This window comes from Pseudophryne corroboree, chromosome 2 (genome assembly GCF_028390025.1).
Source record: "Pseudophryne corroboree isolate aPseCor3 chromosome 2, aPseCor3.hap2, whole genome shotgun sequence".
NCBI classification, from domain to species: domain Eukaryota; kingdom Metazoa; phylum Chordata; class Amphibia; order Anura; family Myobatrachidae; genus Pseudophryne; species Pseudophryne corroboree.
This window is the reverse complement of record NC_086445.1, coordinates 1,044,769,529-1,044,796,065: the sequence shown is the minus strand read 5'-3', so window position 1 is coordinate 1,044,796,065 and position 26,537 is coordinate 1,044,769,529. Positions and strand designations below refer to the sequence as shown.

The 26,537-nt window shown below is 50.0% G+C and overlaps 1 protein-coding gene across 2 annotated transcripts in view; it reads right to left on the bottom strand.

Moving 5' to 3' along the window:
- GSK3B (glycogen synthase kinase 3 beta) overlaps positions 1-26,537 on the bottom strand; it is a 166,097-nt gene that overhangs the window by 87,425 nt on the left and 52,135 nt on the right. For both annotated transcript variants that reach the window (XM_063956858.1, XM_063956859.1), the window contains exon 2: positions 22,049-22,242. In XM_063956858.1, coding sequence (XP_063812928.1) covers positions 22,049-22,242 — 194 coding nt within the window. The remainder of the gene's footprint in view (positions 1-22,048; positions 22,243-26,537) is intronic.

Below are 26,537 nucleotides of genomic sequence, written 5' to 3'. Positions count from 1 at the left end.
TGCTGTTCTGTATCTAGCCATAGGTGTAAGAGGACATAGGCCTTCCCCATCTCCCAAATATATATCAGCTGCTGTTCCATATCTAGCCATAGGTGTAAGAGGACATAGGCCTTCCGCATCTCCAGCCATATCACAGCTGCTGTTCTGTATCTAGCCATAGGTGTAAGAGAACATAGGCCTTCCACATCTCCCAGACATATCACAGCTGCTGTTCTGTATCTAGCCATAGGTGTAAGAGAACATAGGCCTTCCCCATCTCCCAGACATATCACAGCTGCTGTTCTGTATCTAGCCATAGGTGTAAGAGGACATAGGCCTTCCCCATCTCCCAGCCATATCACAGCTGCTGTTCCATATCTAGCCATAGGTGTAAGAGAACATAGGCCTTCCGCATCTCCCAGACATATCACAGCTGCTGTTCTGTATCTAGCCATAGGTGTAAGAGAACATAGGCCTTCCACATTTCCCAGACATATCACAGCTGCTGTTCTGTATCTAGCCATAGGTGTAAGAGAACATAGGCCTTCCACATTTCCCAGACATATCACAGCTGCTGTTCTGTATCTAGCCATAGGTGTAAGAGAACATAGGCCTTCCACATCTCCCAGACATATCACAGCTGCTGTTCCATATCTAGCCATAGGTGTAAGAGAACATAGGCCTTCCACATCTCCCAGACATATCACAGCTGCTGTTCTGTATCTAGCCATAGGTGTAAGAGAACATAGACCTTCCACATCTCCAGCCATATCACAGCTGCTGTTCTGTATCTAGCCATAGGTGTAAGAGAACATAGGCCTCCCGCATCTCCAGACATATCACAGCTGCTGTTCTGTATCTAGCCATAGGTGTAAGAGAACATAGACCTTCCACATCTCCAGCCATATCACAGCTGCTGTTCTGTATCTAGCCATAGGTGTAAGAGAACATAGGCCTCCCGCATCTCCAGCCATATCACAGCTGCTGTTCTGTATCTAGCCATAGGTGTAAGAGAACATAGGCCTCCCGCATCTCCAGACATATCACAGCTGCTGTTCTGTATCTAGCCATAGGTGTAAGAGAACATAGACCTTCCACATCTCCAGCCATATCACAGCTGCTGTTCTGTATCTAGCCATAGGTGTAAGAGAACATAGGCCTCCCGCATCTCCAGACATATCACAGCTGCTGTTCCATATCTAGCCATAGGTGTAAGAGTACATAGGCCTTCCACATCTCCCAGACATATCACAGCTGCTGTTCTGTATCTAGCCATAGGTGTAAGAGAACATAGGCCTTCCACATCTCCAGCCATATCACAGCTGCTGTTCCGTATCTAGCCATAGGTGTAAGAGAACATAGGCCTCCCGCATCTCCCAGACATATCACAGCTGCTGTTCTGTATCTAGCCATAGGTGTAAGAGAACATAGACCTTCCACATCTCCAGCCATATCACAGCTGCTGTTCCGTATCTAGCCATAGGTGTAAGAGAACATAGGCCTTCCACATCTCCCAGACATATCACAGCTGCTGTTCTGTAACTAGCCATAGGTGTAAGAGAACATAGGCCTTCCACATCTCCCAGACATATCACAGCTGCTGTTCCGTATCTAGCCATAGGTGTAAGAGGACATAGACCTTCCACATCTCCCAGACATATCATAGCTGCTGTTCTGTATCTAGCCATAGGTGTAAGAGGACATAGGCCTTCCACATCTCCAGCCATATCACAGCTGCTGTTCTGTATCTAGCCATACGTGTAAGAGAACATAGGCCTTCCACATCTCCCAGACATATCATAGCTGCTGTTCTGTATCTAGCCATAGGTGTAAGAGAACAAAGGCCTTCTGCATCTCCAGCCACATCACAGCTGCTGTTCTGTATCTAGCCATAGGTGTAAGAGAACATAGACCTTCCACATCTCCAGCCATATCACAACCTCTGTTCTGTATCTAGCCATAGGTGTAAGAGGACATAGGCCTTCCGCATCTCCAGCAATATCACAGCTGCTGTTCTGTATCTAGCCATAGGTGTAAGAGAACATAGGCCTTCCACATCTCCCAGACATATCACAGCTGCTGTTCTGTATCTAGCCATAGGTGTAAGAGAACATAGGCATTCCACATCCCCAAGCCATATCACAACCTCTGTTCTGTATCTAGCCATAGGTGTAAGAGGACATAGGCCTTCCCCATCTCCCAGACATATCACAGCTGCTGTTCTGTATCTAGCCATAGGTGTAAGAGAACATAGGCCTTCCACATCTCCAGCCATATCACAGCTGCTGTTCCATATCTAGCCATAGGTGTAAGAGAACATAGGCCTTCCACATCTCCAGCCATATCACAGCTGCTGTTCTGTATCTAGCCATAGGTGTAAGAGAACATAGACCTTCCACATCTCCAGCCATATCACAGCTGCTGTTCCGTATCTAGCCATAGGTGTAAGAGGACATAGGCCTTCCACATCTCCAGCCATATCACAGCTACTGTTCTGTATCTAGCCATAGGTGTAAGAGAACATAGGCATTCCACATCCCCCAGCCATATCACAGCTACTGTTCTGTATCTAGCCATAGGTGTAAGAGGACATAGGCCTTCCACATCTCCCAGACATATCACATCTGCTGTTCTGTATCTAGCCATAGGTGTAAGAGAACATAGGCCTTCCGCATCTCCAGACATATCACAGCTGCTGTTCTGTATCTAGCCATAGGTGTAAGAGAACATAGACCTTCCACATCTCCAGCCATATCACAGCTGCTGTTCCGTATCTAGCCATAGGTGTAAGAGGACATAGGCCTTCCACATCTCCAGCCATATCACAGCTACTGTTCTGTATCTAGCCATAGGTGTAAGAGAACATAGGCATTCCACATCCCCCAGCCATATCACAGCTACTGTTCTGTATCTAGCCATAGGTGTAAGAGGACATAGGCCTTCCACATCTCCCAGACATATCACATCTGCTGTTCTGTATCTAGCCATAGGTGTAAGAGAACATAGGCCTTCCGCATCTCCAGACATATCACAGCTGCTGTTCTGTATCTAGCCATAGGTGTAAGAGAACATAGGCCTTCCACATCTCCCAGCCATATCACAGCTGCTGTTCTGTATCTAGCCATAGGTGTAAAAGAACATAGGCCTTCCGCATCTCCCAGCCATATCACAGCCGCTGTTCCATATCTAGCCATAGGTGTAAGAGGACATAGGCCTTCCGCATCTCCAGCCATATCACAGCTGCTGTTCTGTATCTAGCCATAGGTGTAAGAGAACATAGGCCTTCAACATCTCCCAGACATATCACAGCTGCTGTTCTGTATCTAGCCATAGGTGTAAGAGGACATAGGCCTTCCACATCCCCCAGCCATATCACAGCTGCTGTTCTGTATCTAGCCATAGGTGTAAGAGAACATAGGCCTTCCCTATCTCCAGCCATATCACAGCTGCTGTTCTGTATCTAGCCATAGGTTTAAGAGAACATAGGCCTTCCACATCTCCCAGACATATCACAGCTGCTGTTCTGTATCTAACCATAGGTGTAAGAGAACATAGGCCTTCCACATCTCCCAGACATATCACAGCTGCTGTTCTGTATCTAGCCATAGGTGTAAGAGAACATAGGCCTTCCACATCTCCCAGACATATCACAGCTGCTGTTCTGTATCTAGCCATAGGTGTAAGAGGACATAGGCCTTACACATCTCCCAGACATATCACAGCTGCTGTTCTGTATCTAGCCATAGGTGTAAGAGAACATAGGCCTTCCCCATCTCCCAAACATATCACAGCTGCTGTTCCGTATCTAGCCATAGGTGTAAGAGAACATAGGCCTTCCACATCTCCAGCCATATCACAGCTGCTGTTCCATATCTAGCCATAGGTGTAAGAGAACATAGGCCTTCCACATCTCCCAGACATATCACAGCTGCTGTTCCGTATCTAGCCATAGGTGTAAGAGAACATAGGCCTTCCACATCTCCCAGACATATCACATCTGCTGTTCTGTAACTAGCCATAGGTGTAAGAGAACATAGGCCTTCTGCATCTCCAGCCATATCACAGCTGCTGTTCTGTATCTAGCCATAGGTGTAAGAGAACATAGACCTTCCACATCTCCAGAAATATCACAGCTGCTGTTCTGTATCTAGCCATAGGTGTAAGAGGACATAGGCCTTCCGCATCTCCAGCCATATCACAGCTGCTGTTCTGTATCTAGCCATAGGTGTAAGAGAACATAGGCCTTCCCCATCTCCCAGCCATATCACAGCTGCTGTTCCATATCTAGCCATAGGTGTAAGAGAACATAGGCCTTCCGCATCTCCCAGACATATCACAGCTGCTGTTCTGTATCTAGCCATAGGTGTAAGAGAACATAGGCCTTCCACATTTCCCAGACATATCACAGCTGCTGTTCTGTATCTAGCCATAGGTGTAAGAGAACATAGGCCTTCCCCATCTCCCAGACATATCACAGCTGCTGTTCTGTATCTAGCCATAGATTTAAGAGAACATAGGCCTTCCACATCTCCAGCCATATCACAGCTGCTGTTCCATATCTAGCCATAGGTGTAAGAGAACATAGACCTTCCACATCTCCAGCCATATCACAGCTGCTGTTCCGTATCTAGCCATAGGTGTAAGAGGACATAGGCCTTCCACATCTCCAGCCATATCACAGCTACTGTTCTGTATCTAGCCATAGGTGTAAGAGAACATAGGCATTCCACATCCCCCAGCCATATCACAGCTACTGTTCTGTATCTAGCCATAGGTGTAAGAGGACATAGGCCTTCCACATCTCCCAGACATATCACATCTGCTGTTCTGTATCTAGCCATAGGTGTAAGAGAACATAGGCCTTCCGCATCTCCAGCCATATCACAGCTGCTGTTCTGTATCTAGCCATAGGTGTAAGAGAACATAGGCCTTCCACATCTCCCAGCCATATCACAGCTGCTGTTCTGTATCTAGCCATAGGTGTAAGAGAACATAGGCCTTCCACATCTCCCAGCCATATCACAGCTGCTGTTCTGTATCTAGCCATAGGTGTAAAAGAACATAGGCCTTCCGCATCTCCCAGCCATATCACAGCCGCTGTTCCATATCTAGCCATAGGTGTAAGAGGACATAGGCCTTCCGCATCTCCAGCCATATCACAGCTGCTGTTCTGTATCTAGCCATAGGTGTAAGAGAACATAGGCCTTCAACATCTCCCAGACATATCACAGCTGCTGTTCTGTATCTAGCCATAGGTGTAAGAGGACATAGGCCTTCCACATCCCCCAGCCATATCACAGCTGCTGTTCTGTATCTAGCCATAGGTGTAAGAGAACATAGGCCTTCCCTATCTCCAGCCATATCACAGCTGCTGTTCTGTATCTAGCCATAGGTTTAAGAGAACATAGGCCTTCCACATCTCCCAGACATATCACAGCTGCTGTTCTGTATCTAACCATAGGCGTAAGAGAACATAGGCCTTCCACATCTCCCAGACATATCACAGCTGCTGTTCTGTATCTAGCCATAGGTGTAAGAGGACATAGGCCTTCCACATCTCCCAGACATATCACAGCTGCTGTTCTGTATCTAGCCATAGGTGTAAGAGAACATAGGCCTTCCCCATCTCCCAAACATATCACAGCTGCTGTTCCGTATCTAGCCATAGGTGTAAGAGAACATAGGCCTTCCACATCTCCAGCCATATCACAGCTGCCGTTCTGTATCTAGCCATAGGTGTAAGAGAACATAGGCCTTCCACATCTCCCAGCCATATCACAGCTGCTGTTCCGTATCTAGCCATAGGTGTAAGAGAACATAGGCCTTCCACATCTCCAGCCATATCACAGCTGCTGTTCCATATCTAGCCATAGGTGTAAGAGAACATAGGCCTTCCACATCTCCCAGACATATCACAGCTGCTGTTCCGTATCTAGCCATAGGTGTAAGAGAACATAGGCCTTCCACATCTCCCAGACATATCACATCTGCTGTTCTGTAACTAGCCATAGGTGTAAGAGAACATAGGCCTTCTGCATCTCCAGCCATATCACAGCTGCTGTTCTGTATCTAGCCATAGGTGTAAGAGGACATAGACCTTCCACATCTCCAGAAATATCACAGCTGCTGTTCTGTATCTAGCCATAGGTGTAAGAGGACATAGGCCTTCCGCATCTCCAGCCATATCACAGCTGCTGTTCTGTATCTAGCCATAGGTGTAAGAGAACATAGGCCTTCCCCATCTCCCAGCCATATCACAGCTGCTGTTCCATATCTAGTCATAGGTGTAAGAGAACATAGGCCTTCCACATCTCCAGCCATATCACAGCTGCTGTTCTGTATCTAGCCATAGGTGTAAGAGAACATAGGCCTTCCGCATCTCCAGCCATATCACAGCTGCTGTTCTGTATCTAGCCATAGGTGTAAGAGGACATAGGCCTTCCCCATCTCCCAAATATATCACAGCTGCTGTTCCATATCTAGCCATAGGTGTAAGAGGACATAGGCCTTCCGCATCTCCAGCCATATCACAGCTGCTGTTCTGTATCTAGCCATAGGTGTAAGAGAACATAGGCCTTCCACATCTCCCAGACATATCACAGCTGCTGTTCTGTATCTAGCCATAGGTGTAAGAGAACATAGGCCTTCCGCATCTCCCAGACATATCACAGCTGCTGTTCTGTATCTAGCCATAGGTGTAAGAGAACATAGGCCTTCCACATTTCCCAGACATATCACAGCTGCTGTTCTGTATCTAGCCATAGGTGTAAGAGAACATAGGCCTTCCACATTTCCCAGACATATCACAGCTGCTGTTCTGTATCTAGCCATAGGTGTAAGAGAACATAGGCCTTCCACATCTCCCAGACATATCACAGCTGCTGTTCCATATCTAGCCATAGGTGTAAGAGAACATAGGCCTTCCACATCTCCCAGACATATCACAGCTGCTGTTCCATATCTAGCCATAGGTGTAAGAGAACATAGGCCTTCCACATCTCCAGCCATATCACAGCTGCTGTTCTGTATCTAGCCATAGGTGTAAGAGAACATAGGCCTTCCCCATCTCCCAGACATATCACAGCTGCTGTTCTGTATCTAGCCATAGGTGTAAGAGGACATAGGCCTTCCCCATCTCCCAGCCATATCACAGCTGCTGTTCCATATCTAGCCATAGGTGTAAGAGAACATAGGCCTTCCGCATCTCCCAGACATATCACAGCTGCTGTTCTGTATCTAGCCATAGGTGTAAGAGAACATAGGCCTTCCACATTTCCCAGACATATCACAGCTGCTGTTCTGTATCTAGCCATAGGTGTAAGAGAACATAGGCCTTCCACATTTCCCAGACATATCACAGCTGCTGTTCTGTATCTAGCCATAGGTGTAAGAGATCATAGGCCTTCCACATCTCCCAGACATATCACAGCTGCTGTTCCATATCTAGCCATAGGTGTAAGAGAACATAGGCCTTCCACATCTCCAGCCATATCACAGATGCTGTTCTGTATCTAGCCATAGGTGTAAGAGAGCATAGACATTCCACATCTCCAGCCATATCACAGCTGCTGTTCCGTATCTAGCCATAGGTGTAAGAGGACATAGGCCTTCCACATCTCCAGCCATATCACAGCTGCTGTTCCATATCTAGCCATAGGTGTAAGAGGACATAGGCCTTCCACATCTCCAGCCATATCACAGCTGCTGTTCCGTATCTAACCATAGGTGTAAGAGGACATAGGCCTTCCCCATCTCCCAAATATATCACAGCTGCTGTTCTGTATCTAGCCATAGGTGTAAGAGAACATAGGCCTTCCACATCTCCAGCCATATCACAGCTGCTGTTCTGTATCTAGCCATAGGTGTAAGAGAACATAGGCCTTCCCCATCTCCCAAATATATCACAGCTGCTGTTCTGCATCTAGCCATAGGTGTAAGAGAACATAGGCCTTCCGCATCTCCAAGACATATCACAGCTGCTGTTCTGTATCTAGACATAGGTGTAAGAGGACATAGGCCTTCCACATCTCCAGCCATATCACAGCTGCTGTTCTGTATCTAGCCATAGGTGTAAGAGAACATAGGCCTTCCACATCTCCAGCCATATCACAGGTGCTGTTCTGTATCTAGCCATAGGTGTAAGAGAACATAGGCCTTCCACATTTCCCAGACATATCAAAGCTGCTGTTCCGTATCTAGCCATAGGTGTAAGAGAACATAGACCTTCCACATCTCCCAGACATATCACAGCTGCTGTTCTGTATCTAGCCATAGGTGTAAGAGAACATAGGCCTTCCCCATCTCCAGACATATCACAGCTGCTGTTCCGTATCTAGCCATAGGTGTAAGAGAACATAGGCCTTCCACATCTCCAGCCATATCACAGCTGCTGTTCTGTATCTAGCCATAGGTGTAAGAGAACATAGGCCTTCCCCATCTCCAGACATATCACAGCTGCTGTTCCGTATCTAGCCATAGGTGTAAGAGAACATAGGCCTTCCGCATCTCCCCGCCATATCACAGCTGCTGTTCTGTATCTAGCCATAGGTGTAAGAGAACATAGGCCTTCTGCATCTCCAGCCATATCACAGCTGCTGTTCTGTATCTAGCTATAGGTGTAAGAGAACATAGGCCTTCCCCATCTCCAGACATATCACAGCTGCTGTTCCGTATCTAGCCATAGGTGTAAGAGAACATAGGCCTTCTGCATCTCCAGCCATATCACAGCTGCTGTTCTGTATCTAGCCATAGGTGTAAGAGAACATAGGCCTTCTGCATCTCCAGCCATATCACAGCTGCTGTTCTGTATCTAGCCATAGGTGTAAGAGAACATAGGCCTTCCACATCTCCAGCCATATCACAGCTGCTGTTCTGTATCTAGCCATAGGTGTAAGAGAACATAGGCCTTCCACATCTCCCAGACATATCACATCTGCTGTTCCGTATCTAGCCATAGGTGTAAGAGGACATAGGCCTTCCACATCTCCCAGACATATCACAGCTGCTGTTCTGTATCTAGCCATAGGTGTAAGAGAACATAGGCCTTCCACATCTCCCAGACATATCACAGCTGCTGTTCCGTATCTAGCCATAGGTGTAAGAGAACATAGACCTTCCACATCTCCAGCCGTATCACAGGTGCTGTTCTGTATCTAGCCATAGGTGTAAGAGAACATAGGCCTTCCACATTTCCCAGACATATCAAAGCTGCTGTTCCGTATCTAGCCATAGGTGTAAGAGAACATAGACCTTCCACATCTCCAGCCATATCACAGCTGCTGTTCTGTATCTAGCCATAGGTGTAAGAGAACATAGGCCTTCCCCATCTCCAGACATATCACAGCTGCTGTTCCGTATCTAGCCATAGGTGTAAGAGAACATAGGCCTTCCACATCTCCAGCCATATCACAGCTGCTGTTCTGTATCTAGCCATAGGTGTAAGAGAACATAGGCCTTCCCCATCTCCAGACATATCACAGCTGCTGTTCCGTATCTAGCCATAGGTGTAAGAGAACATAGACCTTCCACATCTCCCCGCCATATCACAGCTGCTGTTCTGTATCTAGCCATAGGTGTAAGAGAACATAGGCCTTCTGCATCTCCAGCCATATCACAGCTGCTGTTCTGTATCTAGCTATAGGTGTAAGAGAACATAGGCCTTCCACATCTCCAGCCATATCACAGCTGCTGTTCTGTATCTAGCCATAGGTGTAAGAGAACATAGGCCTTCCACATCTCCCAGACATATCACATCTGCTGTTCCGTATCTAGCCATAGGTGTAAGAGGACATAGGCCTTCCACATCTCCCAGACATATCACAGCTGCTGTTCCGTATCTAGCCATAGGTGTAAGAGAACATAGGCCTTCCACATCTCCAGCCATATCACAGCTGCTGTTCTGTATCTAGCCATAGGTGTAAGAGAACATAGGCCTTCTGCATCTCCAGCCATATCACAGCTGCTGTTCTGTATCTAGCCATAGGTGTAAGAGAACATAGGCCTTCCACATCTCCAGCCATATCACAGCTGCTGTTCTGTATCTAGCCATAGGTGTAAGAGAACATAGGCCTTCCACATCTCCCAGACATATCACATCTGCTGTTCCGTATCTAGCCATAGGTGTAAGAGGACATAGGCCTTCCACATCTCCCAGACATATCACAGCTGCTGTTCCGTATCTAGCCATAGGTGTAAGAGAACATAGACCTTCCACATCTCCAGCCGTATCACAGCTGCTGTTCCATATCTAGCCATAGGTGTAAGAGAACATAGGCCTTCCACATCTCCCAGACATATCACAGCTGCTGTTCTGTATCTAGCCATAGGTGTAAGAGAACATAGGCCTTCCACATCTCCCAGACATATCACAGCTGCTGTTCTGTATCTAGCCATAGGTGTAAGAGAACATAGGCCTTCCACATCTCCAGCCATATCACAGCTGCTGTTCTGTATCTAGCCATAGGTGTAAGAGAACATAGGCCTTCCACATCTCCCAGACATATCACAGCTGCTGTTCTGTATCTAGCCATAGGTGTAAGAGAACATAGACCTTCCACATCTCCAGCCATATCACAGCTGCTGTTCTGTATCTAGCCATAGGTGTAAGAGAACATAGGCCTCCCGCATCTCCAGACATATCACAGCTGCTGTTCTGTATCTAGCCATAGGTGTAAGAGAACATAGACCTTCCACATCTCCAGCCATATCACAGCTGCTGTTCTGTATCTAGCCATAGGTGTAAGAGAACATAGGCCTCCCGCATCTCCAGCCATATCACAGCTGCTGTTCTGTATCTAGCCATAGGTGTAAGAGAACATAGGCCTCCCGCATCTCCAGCCATATCACAGCTGCTGTTCTGTATCTAGCCATAGGTGTAAGAGGACATAGGCCTTCCACATCTCCCAGCCATATCACAGCTGCTGTTCTGTATCTAGCCATAGGTGTAAGAGAACATAGGCCTTCCCCATCTCCCAGACATATCACAGCTGCTGTTCTGTATCTAGCCATAGGTGTAAGAGAACATAGGCCTTCCACATCTCCAGCCATATCACAGCTGCTGTTCTGTATCTAGCCATAGGTGTAAGAGAACATAGGCCTTCCCCATCTCCCAAATATATCACAGCTGCTGTTCTGCATCTAGCCATAGGTGTAAGAGAACATAGGCCTCCCGCATCTCCAGCCATATCACAGCTGCTGTTCTGTATCTAGCCATAGGTGTAAGAGAACATAGGCCTCAAATCAAATTTAATTAAATTATCTGTGGGTATACCTATTCAAGGTATATTATGTCTTAAGGCGTAGCTGTGTTTACAGATGCAGGTATGTGTGTTATATACACACATATATATTAGTGGTAATTAAATCTTATAGAACTACAATTACATTCAAAATGTGTTTTAAATTTATTATTATTTTTTTTTTTTATTATCATTATTTTTTCATTCTCTATTCTCGATTTTGTGTTATTGGTTTTAATTTGTTTTAACTATGTTTGTTTACTATTTATAATATTATTTATAATATATTGACAAGTATACAAAGAAACTCTGTTCATATGTATTATTAGTTACAGTGACTAGCTCTAAATAAGAAACATCCTGTACCGAATCACTGCAAGGAAAACTTGACAAATATTATATAATGATTCCAGTGCGTTCTCCCTCTCTCATATATACTTTACATCTTTTCTATCTAACTTGTACACAATGTATCTCTGTTGCCAATTAAAGCCATACTATTTGCGTGATATGTAACTAATTAGTAGTACTGAAAAGACTAGACAGTACTCTCCATGAAGGGGATTTTTCTCCTATGAGATCACCAAAACCATGTGACGTTTGTGAACCAATGATAACACGGTCACGTGATCGGAGACTCGGGGTCACGTGACTGGAGAGGTTTCTCTGAGCATGTAAACTGTGAACAGTATCCTCTGAGAAGGGGATGACTGAGTCTCCGATCATGTGACTAAAACCACATGTTATATCGGACCAATAGGACTACCTAGACTCCCGATCACGTGTCTTTTCAGGTCACGTGACCGGTTTCATTCAAATGTAATTTTATGTATAAATTAAATACTAATGCTCGTTTTGAGGTGGGATTTGCTTTATATATAACAGCAGATCTCTGTGCAAATAAGGATATGATTATAATTATATTTTGTGACGGTTTGCAACATTTTTAATTAAGCACCAGACAGGTGTTTTTGATCAATTAATGAAGCAGGGTATAAATAGAGACCCAATATACAGTGTATTTATGCTCCTGAGGAAGCTGGATCACCTTGTTGCCAGCGAAACGCGTTGAGCCCTATACCCCACCTGGGCACCACTCCACGACACATTGGGACTCTGACATTCTCGGCATTCATTTGGACTTTGCTCCTATCACTGGGATTCATTCCCCAAGGATAAAGAACCGGATCCACACAAACAGCTAGCAATGGACCCTTCCTAAAGCTGATGCCATTAAACATCTCATCTGTGGAAACCGGTAATTATCTGCTGCTACAGTGATTGCCACTTTGGAGACTGTCCTAGCCGTGTAAATCTGTATATGTCCCAAAGGAAAGTGGATGTATAAGTGACTATACCCAGTGGGCACTATTATACTTTATATTTTAAGTGTTATTTAGATCAATAACAGGATTTCACACCTGTCTTTTTAAATGATTTAATAAATTGACATTTTATTCAGCAAACCGTCCTTATATAATTCTTACAGCCAGCGCTGGTACTTGTGTGTTTTTTATAGTTGTAAGAGAACATAGGCCTTCCACATCTCCCAGACATATCACAGCTGCTGTTCTGTATCTAGCCATAGGTGTAAGAGAACATAGACCTTCCACATCTCCAGCCATATCACAGCTGCTGTTCTGTATCTAGCCATAGGTGTAAGAGAACATAGACCTTCCACATCTCCAGCCATATCACAGCTGCTGTTCTGTATCTAGCCATAGGTGTAAGAGAACATAGGCCTTCCACATCTCCAGCCATATCACAGCTGCTGTTCTGTATCTAGCCATAGGTGTAAGAGAACATAGGCCTTCCACATCTCCAGCCATATCACAGCTGCTGTTCCATATCTAGCCATAGGTGTAAGAGAACATAGGCCTTCCGCATCTCCCAGCCATATCACAGCCGCTGTTCCATATCTAGCCATAGGTGTAAGAGAACATAGGCCTTCCGCATCTCCCAGCCATATCACAGCCGCTGTTCCATATCTAGCCATAGGTGTAAGAGAACATAGGCCTTCCACATCTCCCAGACATATCACAGCTGCTGTTCTGTATCTAGCCATAGGTGTAAGAGGACATAGGCCTTCCACATCTCCAGCCATATCACAGCTGCTGTTCTGTATCTAGCCATAGGTGTAAGAGAACATAGACCTTCCACATCTCCAGCCATATCACAGCTGCTGTTCTGTATCTAGCCATAGGTGTAAGAGAACATAGGCCTTCCACATCTCCCAGACATATCACATCTGCTGTTCTGTATCTAGCCATAGGTGTAAGAGAACATAGACCTTCCACATCTCCAGCCATATCACAGCTGCTGTTCTGTATCTAGCCATAGGTGTAAGAGAACATAGACCTTCCCCATCTCCCAGACATATCACAGCTGCTGTTCTGTATCTAGCCATAGGTGTAAGAGGACATAGGCCTTCCACATCTCCCAGCCATATCACAGCTGCTGTTCTGTATCTAGCCATAGGTGTAAGAGAACATAGACCTTCCACATCTCCAGACATATCACAGCTGCTGTTCTGTATCTAGCCATAGGTGTAAGAGAACATAGACCTTCCACATCTCCAGCCATATCACAGCTGCTGTTCTGTATCTAGCCATAGGTGTAAGAGAACATAGACCTTCCACATCTCCAGCCATATCACAGCTGCTGTTCTGTATCTAGCCATAGGTGTAAGAGAACATAGACCTTCCACATCTCCAGCCATATCACAGCTGCTGTTCTGTATCTAGCCATAGGTGTAAGAGAACATAGACCTTCCACATCTCCCAAATATATCACATCTGCTGTTCTGTATCTAGCCATAGGTGTAAGAGAACATAGACCTTCCACATCTCCAGCCATATCACAGCTGCTGTTCTGTATCTAGCCATAGGTGTAAGAGAACATAGACCTTCCACATCTCCAGCCATATCACAGCTGCTGTTCTGTATCTAGCCATAGGTGTAAGAGAACATAGGCCTTCCACATCTCCAGCCACATCACAGCTGCTGTTCTGTATCTAGCCATAGGTGTAAGAGAACATAGACCTTCCACATCTCCAGCCATATCACAGCTGCTGTTCTGTATCTAGCCATAGGTGTAAGAGAACATAGACCTTCCACATCTCCAGCCATATCACAACTGCTGTTCTGTATCTAGCCATAGGTGTAAGAGAACATAGACCTTCCACATCTCCAGCCATATCACAACTGCTTTCCCTATACCCCCGCCAGCTCCACTCTCTGATCATCCCCCCTGGGATCTATCTCTTTTTAAAGGGGCAATCATATACAAAACATGGTTTAGCCTTGTAAAGGATTGCCCCTTTAAAAAAAAAAACCCATCCAAGCTCGGCCGGCATCCCATACTTCATTACATCCCACCCGAGGACACTACTGACACCCAGAGTGAAGGGAACCTCCCCCGTAGAACCCTATATATGAGGCGGCATGGTTATCACACTGCCTCTACTATACACGTCACAATCGCTTGGCCAGGTGCCCGGGTGGTAACGGTAAGGTGCTCGCGGCTGATGCGGTAAAGTTAAATAGCAGAGACCCTCGGTAAGCAAAACCCGTGGGCTTACCGGAGGCAACTGATCACCCCCGGACACGGCTACAATCCTGCGGCCCCGCAGGTTGAAATGGTGCAGGGCAGGCTGCTTTAGAGGGGCCCCACCTTAAGGGCAGGGAGCATTTTGCAGTTTAAATATCATGATGAGGCGTTCTTTCCGATGCAGCCACTAATTCATGTGCTGCAGCTACAGCAGCTCTCAGCCACTCCTGGCGACAAGCAGCGGGTAAGCCAGGAACGCACGGGAGGAGGGAGGCTCTGGGACCATTCCAGGCATGTCAAAATCCAAAGCATATATTGCACAACCTGCATATTAACAGCAGTAACTCACAGTGACGTGGTCACGTGACCCCAGACCCAGGAATAGGCCAGACATGCAGCAGCACAGGTGTCACCCTACTGTACTCCGGCTTCACATACTGACAGCCCCTACTATACCCTGCTAATACACCAATAAACAGGACAGGGCTCACAGCAGCACAGAGTGTATCAGGAGATGAGTGATGTGTCAGTGAGGACAGGGCTGCATGTGACAGGGGCAGTGACATGATGTGAGGAGGGGAATGGAGGCAGCAGGAAGCCACAGACTGAGAGTTATATAGTGGGAGGAGCAGGGTCCCCAGCAGCACAGAGTATATCAGGAGATGGGTGATGTGTCAGTGAGGACAGGGCTGCATGTGACAGGGGCAGTGACATGATGTGAGGAGGGGAATGGAGGCAGCAGGAAGCCACAGACTGATAGTTATATAGTGGGAGGAGCAGGGTCCCCAGCAGCACAGAGTATATCAGGAGATGAGTAATGTGAGGACAGGGCTGCATGTGACAGGGGCAGTGACATGATGTGAGGAGAGGAATGGAGGCAGCAGGAAGTCACAGACTGAGAGTTATATAGTGGGAGGAGCAGTGTCCCCAGCAGCACAGAGTATATCAGGAGATGAGGGATGTGTCAGTGAGGACAGGGCTGCATGTGACAGGGGCAGTGACATGATGTGAGGAGGAGAATGGAGGCAGCAGGAAGCCACAGACTGAGAGTTATATAGTGGGAGGAGCAGGGTCCCCAGCAGCACAGAGTATATCAGGAGATGAGGGATGTGTCAGTGAGGACAGGGCTGCATGTGACAGGGGCAGTGACATGATGTGACAGGGGAATGGAGGCAGCAGGAAGCCACAGACTGAGAGTTATATAGTGGGAGGAGCAGGGTCCCCAGCAGCACAGAGTATATCAGGAGATGAGGGATGTGTCAGTGAGGACAGGGCTGCATGTGACAGGGGCAGTGACATGATGTGAGGAGAGGAATGGGGGCAGCAGGAAGTCACAGACTGAGAGTTATATAGTGGGAGGAGCAGGGTCCCCAGCAGCACAGAGTATATCAGGATATGAGTGATGTGTCAGTGAGGACAGGGCTGCATGTGACGGGGCAGTGACATGATGTGAGGAGGGGAATGGAGGCAGCAGGAAGCCACAGACTGAGAGTTATATAGTGGGAGGAGCAGGGTCCCCAGCAGCACAGAGTATATCAGGATATGAGTGATGTGTCAGTGAGGACAGGGCTGCATGTGACAGAGGCAGTGACATGATGTGAGGAGGGGAATGGAGGCAGCAGGAAGCAACAGACTGAGAGTTATATAGTGGAAGGAGCAGAGTCCCCCAGCAGCACAGAGTATATCAGGAGATGGGTGATATGTCAGTGAGGACAGGGCTGCATGTGACAGGTGCAGTGACATGATGTGAGGAGGGGAATGGAGGCAGCAGGAAGCAACAGACTGAGAATTATATAGTGGAAGGAGCAGGATCCCCCAGCAGCACAGAGTATATCAGGAGATGAGTGATGTGTCAGTGAGGACAGGGCTGCATGTGACAGGGGCAGTGACATGATGTGAGGAGGGGAATGGAGGCAGCAGGAAGCCACAGACTGAGAGTTATATAGTGGGAGGAGCAGGGTCCCCAGCAGCACAGAGTATATCAGGAGATGAGGGATGTGTCAGTGAGGACAGGGCTGCATGTGACAGGGGCAGTGACATGATGTGAGGAGGGGAATGGAGGCAGCAGGAAGCCACAGACTGAGAGTTATATAGTGGGAGGAGCAGTGTCCCCAGCAGCACAGAGTATATCAGGAGATGAGTGATGTGTCAGTGAGGACAGGGCTGCATGTGACAGTGACATGATGTGAGGAGGAGAATGGAGGCAGCAGGAAGCCACAGGCTGAGAGTTATATAGTGGAAGGAGCAGGGTCCCCAGCAGCACAGAGTATATCAGGAGATGAGTGATGTGTCAGTGAGGACAGGGCTGCATGTGACAGGGCAGTGACATGATATGAGGAGGGGAATGGAGGCAGCAGGAAGCCACAGACTGAGAGTTATATAGTGGGAGGAGCAGGGTCCCCAGCAGCACAGAGTATATCAGGAGATGAGTGATGTGTCAGTGAGGACAGGGCTGCATGTGACAGGGGCAGTGACATGATGTGAGGAGGGGAATGGAGGCAGCAGGAAGCCACAGACTGATAGTTATATAGTGGAAGGAGCAGGATCCCCAGCAGCACAGAGTATATCAGGAGATGAGTGATGTGTCAGTGAGGACAGGGCTGCATGTGACAGGGGCAGTGACATGATGTGAGGAGGGGAACGGAGGCAGCAGGAAGCCACAGACTAAGAGTTATATAGTGGGAGGAGCAGGGTCCCTAGCAGCACAGAGTATATCAGGAGATGAGTGAGGTGTCAGTGAGGACAGGGCTGCATGTGACAGGGGCAGTGACATGATGTGAGGAGAGGAATGGAGGCAGCAGGAAGTCACAGACTGAGAGTTATATAGTGGGAGGAGCAGGGTCCCCAGCAGCACAGAGTATATCAGGAGATGAGTGGTGTGTCAGTGAGGACAGGGCTGCATGTGACAGGGGCAGTGACATGATGTGAGGAGGGGAATGGAGGCAGCAGGAAGCCCCAGACTTAGAGTTATATAGTGGGAGGAGCAGGGTCCCCAGCAGCACAGAGTATATCAGGAGATGGGTGATGTGTCAGTGAGGACAGGGCTGCATGTGACAGGGGCAGTGACATGATGTGAGGAGAGGAATGGAGGCAGCAGGAAGCCACAGACTGAGAGTTATATAGTGGGAGGAGCAGTGTCCCCAGCAGCACAGAGTATATCAGGAGATGAGTGATGTGTCAGTGAGGACAGGGCTGCATGTGACAGTGACATGATGTGAGGAGGAGAATGGAGGCAGCAGGAAGCCACAGGCTGAGAGTTATATAGTGGAAGGAGCAGGGTCCCCAGCAGCACAGAGTATATCAGGAGATGAGTGATGTGTCAGTGAGGACAGGGCTGCATGTGACAGGGGCAGTGACATGATGTGAGGAGAGGAATGGAGGCAGCAGGAAGTCACAGACTGAGAGTTATATAGTGGGAGGAGCAGGGTCCCCAGCAGCACAGAGTATATCAGGAGATGAGTGATGTGTCAGTGAGGACAGGGCTGCATGTGACAGGGGCAGTGACATGATGTGAGGAGGGGAATGGAGGCAGCAGGAAGCCACAGACTGAGAGTTATATAGTGGGAGGAGCAGGGTCCCCAGCAGCACAGAGTATATCAGGAGATGAGTGATGTGTCAGTGAGGACAGGGCTGCATGTGACAGGTGCAGTGACATGATGTGAGGAGGGGAACGGAGGCAGCAGGAAGCCACAGACTGAGAGTTATATAGTGGAAGGAGCAGGATCCCCAGCAGCACAGAGTATATCAGGAGATGAGTGATGTGTCAGTGAGGACAGGGCTGCATGTGACGGGGCAGTGACATGATGTGAGGAGGGGAATGGAGGCAGCAGGAAGCCACAGACTAAGAGTTATATAGTGGGAGGAGCAGGGTCCCTAGCAGCACAGAGTATATCAGGAGATGAGTGATGTGTCAGTGAGGGCTGCATGTGACAGAGGCAGTGACATGATGTGAGGAGAGGAATAAAGGCAGCAGGAAGCCACAGACTGAGAGTTATATAGTGGGAGGAGCAGGGTCCCCAGCAGCACAGAGTATATCAGGAGATGAGTGATGTGTCAGTGAGGACAGGGCTGCATGTGACAGGTGCAGTGACATGATGTGAGGAGGGGAACGGAGGCAGCAGGAAGCCACAGACTGAGAGTTATATAGTGGAAGGAGCAGGATCCCCAGCAGCACAGAGTATATCAGGAGATGAGGGATGTGTCAGTGAGGACAGGGCTGCATGTGACGGGGCAGTGACATGATGTGAGGAGGGGAATGGAGGCAGCAGGAAGCCACAGACTAAGAGTTATATAGTGGGAGGAGCAGGGTCCCTAGCAGCACAGAGTATATCAGGAGATGAGTGATGTGTCAGTGAGGGCTGCATGTGACAGAGGCAGTGACATGATGTGAGGAGAGGAATAAAGGCAGCAGGAAGCCACAGACTGAGAGTTATATAGTGGGAGGAGCAGGGTCTCCAGCAGCACAGAGTATATCAGGAGATGAGGGATGTGTCAGTGAGGACAGGGCTGCATGTGACAGGGGCAGTGACATGATGTGAGGAGAGGAATGGAGGCAGCAGGAAGCCACAGACTAAGAGTTATATAGTGGGAGGAGCAGGGTCCCTAGCAGCACAGAGTATATCAGGAGATGAGTGATGTGTCAGTGAGGGCTGCATGTGACAGAGGCAGTGACATGATGTGAGGAGAGGAATAAAGGCAGCAGGAAGCCACAGACTGAGAGTTATATAGTGGGAGGAGCAGGGTCTCCAGCAGCACAGAGTATATCAGGAGATGAGGGATGTGTCAGTGAGGACAGGGCTGCATGTGACAGGGGCAGTGACATGATGTGAGGAGAGGAATGGAGGCAGCAGGAAGCCACAGACTTAGAGTTATATAGTGGGAGGAGAAGGGTACTCGGCACACAACACAACAGCACAGTGTGGGGAATGGGTAAGTCAGAATACAGTGTTCAGGGGTCATAATAAGAGACAGTTCATACAAGTAACCTGTATTGTTCATGTTTCATGCGTCTATAAAAAGCTCAGAATCTTGTAATTTAGTTTGTTAGAAATAAGACATCCAGCTAATGTTATCACCTACACACAGCGGAGGCGGCAGCCAATCAGTTCCCAGGTAGCAGCGCAGTGACAGTAACTGGCGATACTGTAATGGCTACTGGCTCTGATGACAGAATGGCGGCCGCGGTTGTGTGTGGAGGCGACGGGCGATGTTTCCTTGATTAGGAATTACTACCAGGCCTTCAATCATGCTGCAGCCAAAACTGGAGGACCTGCTATAAACAAGTGAGTTATCAGTCAGCCGCCTACTGCCTGCGGCACGGTGAGAACGGGTAAGAGCAGCGGGCCCGGCCCATAGGTAGAAATAAAACATAACAAAGAGAATTATTATTACCCTTTATTTTCGCCCTTAGCAGTCTTTATACTGTTCTAACCAGCATGTAGCCGGCTCCTGCGTGGGGAGGGGGGTGCATGGGGTAGCCGGCTCCTGCGTGGGGAGGGGGGTGCATGGGGTAGCCGGCTCCTGCATGGGGTGGGGGGTGCATGGGGTAGCCGGCTCCTGCATGGGGAGGGGGGTGCATGGGGTAGCTGGCTCCTGCATGGGGTGGGGGGTGCATGGGGTAGCCGGCTCCTGCATGGGGTGGGGGGTGCATGGGGTAGCCGGCTCCTGCATGGGGAGGGGGGGTGCATGGGGTAGCCGGCTCCTGCATGGGGTGGGGGGTGCATGGGGTAGCCGGCTCCTGCATGGGGAGGGGGGTGCATGGGGTAGCTGGCTCCTGCGTGGGGAGGGGGGTGCATGGGGTAGCTGGCTCCTGCATGGGGTGGGGGGTGCATGGGGTAGCCGGCTCCTGCGTGGGGAGGGGGGTGCATGGGGTAGCCGGCTCCTGCGTGGGGAGGGGGGGTGCATGGGGTAGCCGGCTCCTGCATGGGGTGGGGGGTGCATGGGGTAGCCGGCTCCTGCATGGGGTGGGGGGTGCATGGGGTAGCTGGCTCCTGCATGGGGTGGGGGGTGCATGGGGTAGCCGGCTCCTGCATGGGGTGGGGGGTGCATGGGGTAGCCGGCTCCTGCATGGGGTGGGGGGTGCATGGGGTAGCCGGCTCCTGCATGGGGTAGCTGGCTCCTGCATGGGGTGGGGGGTGCATGGGGTAGCCGGCTCCTGCATAGGGTGGGGGGTGCATGTGGTAGCCGGCTCCTGCATGGGGTGGGGGGGTGCCTGGGGTAGCTGGCTCCTGCATGGTGTAGCTGGCTCCTGCATGGGGGGGGGGGGGGGGCCTGGGGTAGCTGGCTCCTGCATGGGGTGGAGGGGTGCCTGGGGTAGCTGGCTAGTGCATGGGGTGGGGGGTGACTGGGGTAGCCGGCTCCTGCATGGGGTGGGGAGGTGCCTGGGGTAGCTGGCTCCTGCATGGGGTGGAGGAGTGCCTGGGGTAGCTGGCTCCTGAATGGGGTGGAGGGGTGCATGGGGTAGCTGACTCCTGCATGGGGTGGGTGGTGCATGGGGTAGCTGGCTCCTGCATGGGGTGGGTGGTGCATGGGGTAGCTGGCTCCTGCATGGGGTAGCTGGCTCCTGCATGGGGTGTGTGGTGCACGGGGTAGCTGGCTCCTGCACGGGGTGGGGTGTGCACGGGGTAGCTGGCTCCTGCACGGGGTGGGGGGTGCAAGGGTTAGCTGGCTCCTGCATGGGGTGGGGGGTGCAAGGGGTAGCTGGCTCCTGCATAGGGTGGGGGGTGCCTGGGGTAGCTGGCTCCTGCATGGGGTGGGGGGTGCCTGGGGTAGCTGGCTCCTGCATGGGGTGGGTGGTGCCTGGGGTAGCTGGCTAGTGCATGGGGTGGGGGGTGACTGGGGTAGCCGGCTCCTGCATGGGGTGGAGGGGTGCATGGGGTAGCCGGCTCCTGCATGGGGTGGGGGGGTGCCTGGGGTAGCTGGCTCCTGCATGGGGTGGAGGGGTACCTGGGGTAGCTGGCTCCTGCATGGGGTGGGTGGTGCATGGGGTAGCTGGCTCCTGCATGTGGTGGGTGGTGCACGGGGTAGCTGGCTCCTGCATGGGGTGGGGTGTGCACGGGGTAGCTGGCTCCTGCATGGGGTGGGGGGTGCAAGGGGTAGCTGGCTCCTGCATGGGGTGGGGGGTGCAAGGAGTAGCTGGCTCCTGCATGGGGTGGGGGGTGCACGGGGTAGCTGGCTCCTGCACGGGGTGGGGGGTGCATGGGGAAATACTTGGGATGAAACCTCTCCCAGACGCACATGGGAACAATACATTAGACGCAGCACTCTCAGCCGGTCACACTCACCTTGAACCTCTTGTCCTGCAGAACCTTTTTAATGGCCACCAGCTCCCCCGAGTCGCACAGCTTGGCCTGATAAACCACACCAAACGATCCATTGCCGATGACCTTTGTGTCCGTGTAGCTGACCTCTTGCTGGCGGTCGGGACCCTGGCCCGGAGTGGCAACCACAGTGGTAACTTTGCTGCCATCTTTGTCTCCTGGTAAAAGGGAAAAGGGCAGAAGATGAGGAATACACGCATGTGACACGGGAAGACAGACACGGATAACGTCAGATTTACAGAACTCATCCGCTCCGATATATCACAATACAGCTGAAGGAAGAAATGCAGACGTTAGGAGCCAGCAGGGAGATACATGACCATTTACACCAGCAGGAAGGGCAGACACTGTATGGGCACAGCTGGTACCACTGGTACAATTATATTATGCTCTAACCTTCAGACAACTAAGACGCAAAAGTGTCCAAACGCACTCCTAACACCCGGCAATCCTGACAGCGTGGTGCTAATGCATGCAGCCCCAGGGCCGGTCTTCCCTGCAGATGAGCTAAGCCTGGGAGCCGCCGGGCACCTGTAAATACAAGTTCTACAACCTCTATGACCTAACGTCAGCCTACGTGACCTACATTACACAGCAGTGCCCTGTGGTTGGGGATGAATCATGAGCTGCCGCCCTCCTAGTTAGGACTTGCCAACCCACGTCAGCGCTATGCAGCCGTATGACGGGCGCTGTCGGGACTGGTGCCAGTGTACGGGCAGACAGACTGGAGACCCACCAGTGATGGAGGCTGTGACTGCTGGCTCTAGACGCGATGTCAGTCTCCCCCGGAGGTGCGGATGTCAGCTCCTGTCCCCCGAGCATACAGACAGCAGCTGAGAAAGCGATCAGTAGTAGCGCAGCGCCGGGTTATAATAAAGGACGTGACCTGGAAACGTGCAGCACCCATGAAGCAGTCGCACAGTGGCGCTGCCAGATTCCAGACTCCTCACAGGCACTGCTAATGACTAATGACTAATTAGCAGCGTAAGTGCTCGTCGCCCAGCTAGAAATAGCCATTCAGCTCGGCATAGCTGGAAAACACCACATCACCGCGCCGGCCGGGTACACGGCTCACTAATAACGCTCACTGGTTTATGTAACGGCGTGTGCGCGGCGCTGCGGAGCAGGAAGGGTTACCGACAAGCAGAACCCAAATCTGCCGGAGGTACACCCTTCTGGAGATGAAAGAAAACACTCCGCCCTATGAAAGGTAACTGGGAAGGGGAGGAACGGAGGGGCCAAACGCTACCCATCTGCCAGGAACATCAATTGGGCGCGATTCAATTAGCCAAAACGCTGCTGTATGCATTTCCTGCAATAATCCCCCCCCCCCCAAGGAAAAAGTGTTATGTACAGAGCTATAGGCAGCTGCTTCCTCTGCCAGCAACTATACATTCAGGTTTAGCTTCAGTAATAGGCACAGCACAGGCGGACACTAGTTACACGTGTTACACCACACACCGAGCACACACAAAACACATGTAGACTTTACGTGAACACGGATTGTGTGCAATCATTCTGCTACTTGTAAACGTGTATTTCCAGGTGCTAAAACATCACGTCATGTCCCTGAATTATTACTGATCCACAACTTCACAGTGCTGATGACTGATCCCCCAACCGCAGGAGAGAGGACGCGGCTTCACCCTACCATATACAGAGAGGAATCCTGCAATATACAGAGAACGCTGCTGCAACCTGCAATATACAGAGATGAATCCTGCAATATACAGAGAACGCTGCTGCAACCTGCCATATACAGAGAGGAATCTCACAATATACAGAGAATGCTGCTGCAACCTGCAGTATACAGAGAGGACCCTGCTGCACCCTGCAATATACAGAGAGGAATCCCACAATATACAGAGAACGCTGCCGCAACCTGCAGTATAAAGAGAGGACCCTAACGCACCCTGCAATATACAGAGAGGACCCTGCTGCACCCTGCCATATACAGAGAGAGGAATCCAGCAATATACAGAGAACGCTGCTGCAACCTGCAGTATAAAGAGAGGACCCCAACGCACCCTGCAATATACAGAGAAGACGCTGCTGCACCCTGCCATATACAGAGAGAGGAATCCTGCAATATACAGAGAACGCTGCTGCAACCTGCAGTATACAGAGAGGGCCCTAACGCACCCTGCAATATACAGAGAGGACCCTGCTGCACCCTGCCATATACAGAGAGAGGAATCCCGCAATATACAGAGAACGCTGCCGCAACCTGCAGTATAAAGAGAGGACCCTAACGCACCCTGCAATATACAGAGAGGAATCCCGCAATATACAGAGACCCTGCTGCACCCTGCAATATACAGAGAGGACCCTAACGCACCCTGCAATATACAGAGAGGACCCTAACGCACCCTGCAATATACAGAGAGGACCTTGCTGCACCCTGTAATATACAGAGAGGACCCTGCTGCACCCTGCAATATACAGAGAGGACCCCGTTGCACCCTGCAATATACAGAGAGGACCCCGCTGCATCCTGCAATATACAGAGAGGACCCCACTTCACCCTGCAATATACAGAGAGGACCCCACTGCACTATGCAATATACAGAGAGGACCCCGCTGCACACTGCAATATACAGAGAGGACCCCACTTCACCCTGCAATATACAGAGAAGACCCCGCTGCACCCTGCAATATACAGAGAGGACCCCACTGCACTCTGCAATATACAGAGAGGACCCCGCTGCACACTGCAATATACAGAGAGGACCCCGCTGCACACTGCAATATACAGAGAGGACCCCACTGCTTCCTGCAATATACAGAGAGGACCCCGCTGCACCCTGCAATATACAGAGAGAACCCCGCTGCACCCTGCAATATACAGAGAGGACCCTGCTGCACCCTGCAATATACAGAGAGGACCCTGCAATATACAGAGAGGACCCTGCTGCACCCTGCAATATACAGAGAGGACCCTGCAATATACAGAGAGGACCCCGCTGCACCCTGCAATATACAGAGAGGACCCTGCTGCACCCTGCAATATACAGAGAGGACCCTGCAATATACAGAGAGGACTCCGCTGCACACTGCAATATACAGAGAGGACCCCGCTGCACCCTGCAATATACAGAGAGGACCCCGCTGCATCCTGCAATATACAGAGAGGACCCTGCAATATACAGAGAGGACCCGGCTGCACCCTGCAATATACAGAGAGGACCCCGCTGCACCCTGCAATATACAGAGAGGACCCCACTGCTTCCTGCAATATACAGAGAGGACCGCGCTGCACCCTGCAATATACAGAGAAGAAGCAGATGCACCCTGTAATACAGTATTATTATTATTATTACCAGTTATTTATAAAGCGCACACATATTCCGCAGCGCTTTACAGAGAATATTTCCCCATTCACATCAGTCCCTGCCCCAGTGGAGCTTACACTCTATAATCCCTATCTCATATACACGCACACACACTCATATGCTAGGAGTTAATTTTGTTGGAAGCCAGTTAACCTACCAGTATATACTTTTGGATTGTGGGAGGAAACCGAAGTACCCGGAGGAAACCCACGCAAGTACGGGGAGAATATACAAACTCCAAACAGTTAGGGCCAAGGTGGGAATAGAACCCATTACACCATCCGTGCTGCCCTACAGTATGTATCTTATTGCAGAACTCAGTCAGCTGAGACCAGGACAGGCTGCACAGACGAGTCTCAGGACAGACTGTACTGACCTCCTCATCAGCAAAACAAGTCACAAAGGTGACACCTGTCCCTTAGCAGCAGAGGCCGGACGGTGCCTATGAGCCATACAGAGAGGACCCTGCAATATACAGAGAGGACCCCACTGCACTCTGCAATATACAGAGAGGACGCTGCTGCACACTGCAATATACAGAGGACCTTGCTGCACCCTGCAATATACAGAGAGGACGCTGCTGCACACTGCAATATACAGAGAGGACGCTGCTGCACACTGCAATATAGAGAGGACCCCACTGCACCCTGCAATATAGAGAGACGAGCCTGCTGCACCCTGCAATATACAGAGAGGACGCTGCTGCACACTGCAATATACAGAGAGGACCCCACTGCACACTGCAATATACAGAGAGGACCCCGCTGCACCATGCAATATACAGAGAGGACCCCACTGCACACTGCAATATACAGAGAGGACCCCGCTGCACCATGCAATATACAGAGAGGACCCCACTGCACACTGCAATATACAGAGAGGACGCTGCTGCACACTGCAATATACAGAGAGGACCCCACTGCACTCTGCAATATACAGAGAGGACGCTGCTGCACACTGCAATATACAGAGGACCTTGCTGCACCCTGCAATATACAGAGAGGACGCTGCTGCACACTGCAATATACAGAGAGGACCCCACTGCACACTGCAATATACAGAGAGGACCCCGCTGCACCATGCAATATACAGAGAGGACCCCGCTGCACACTGCAATATAC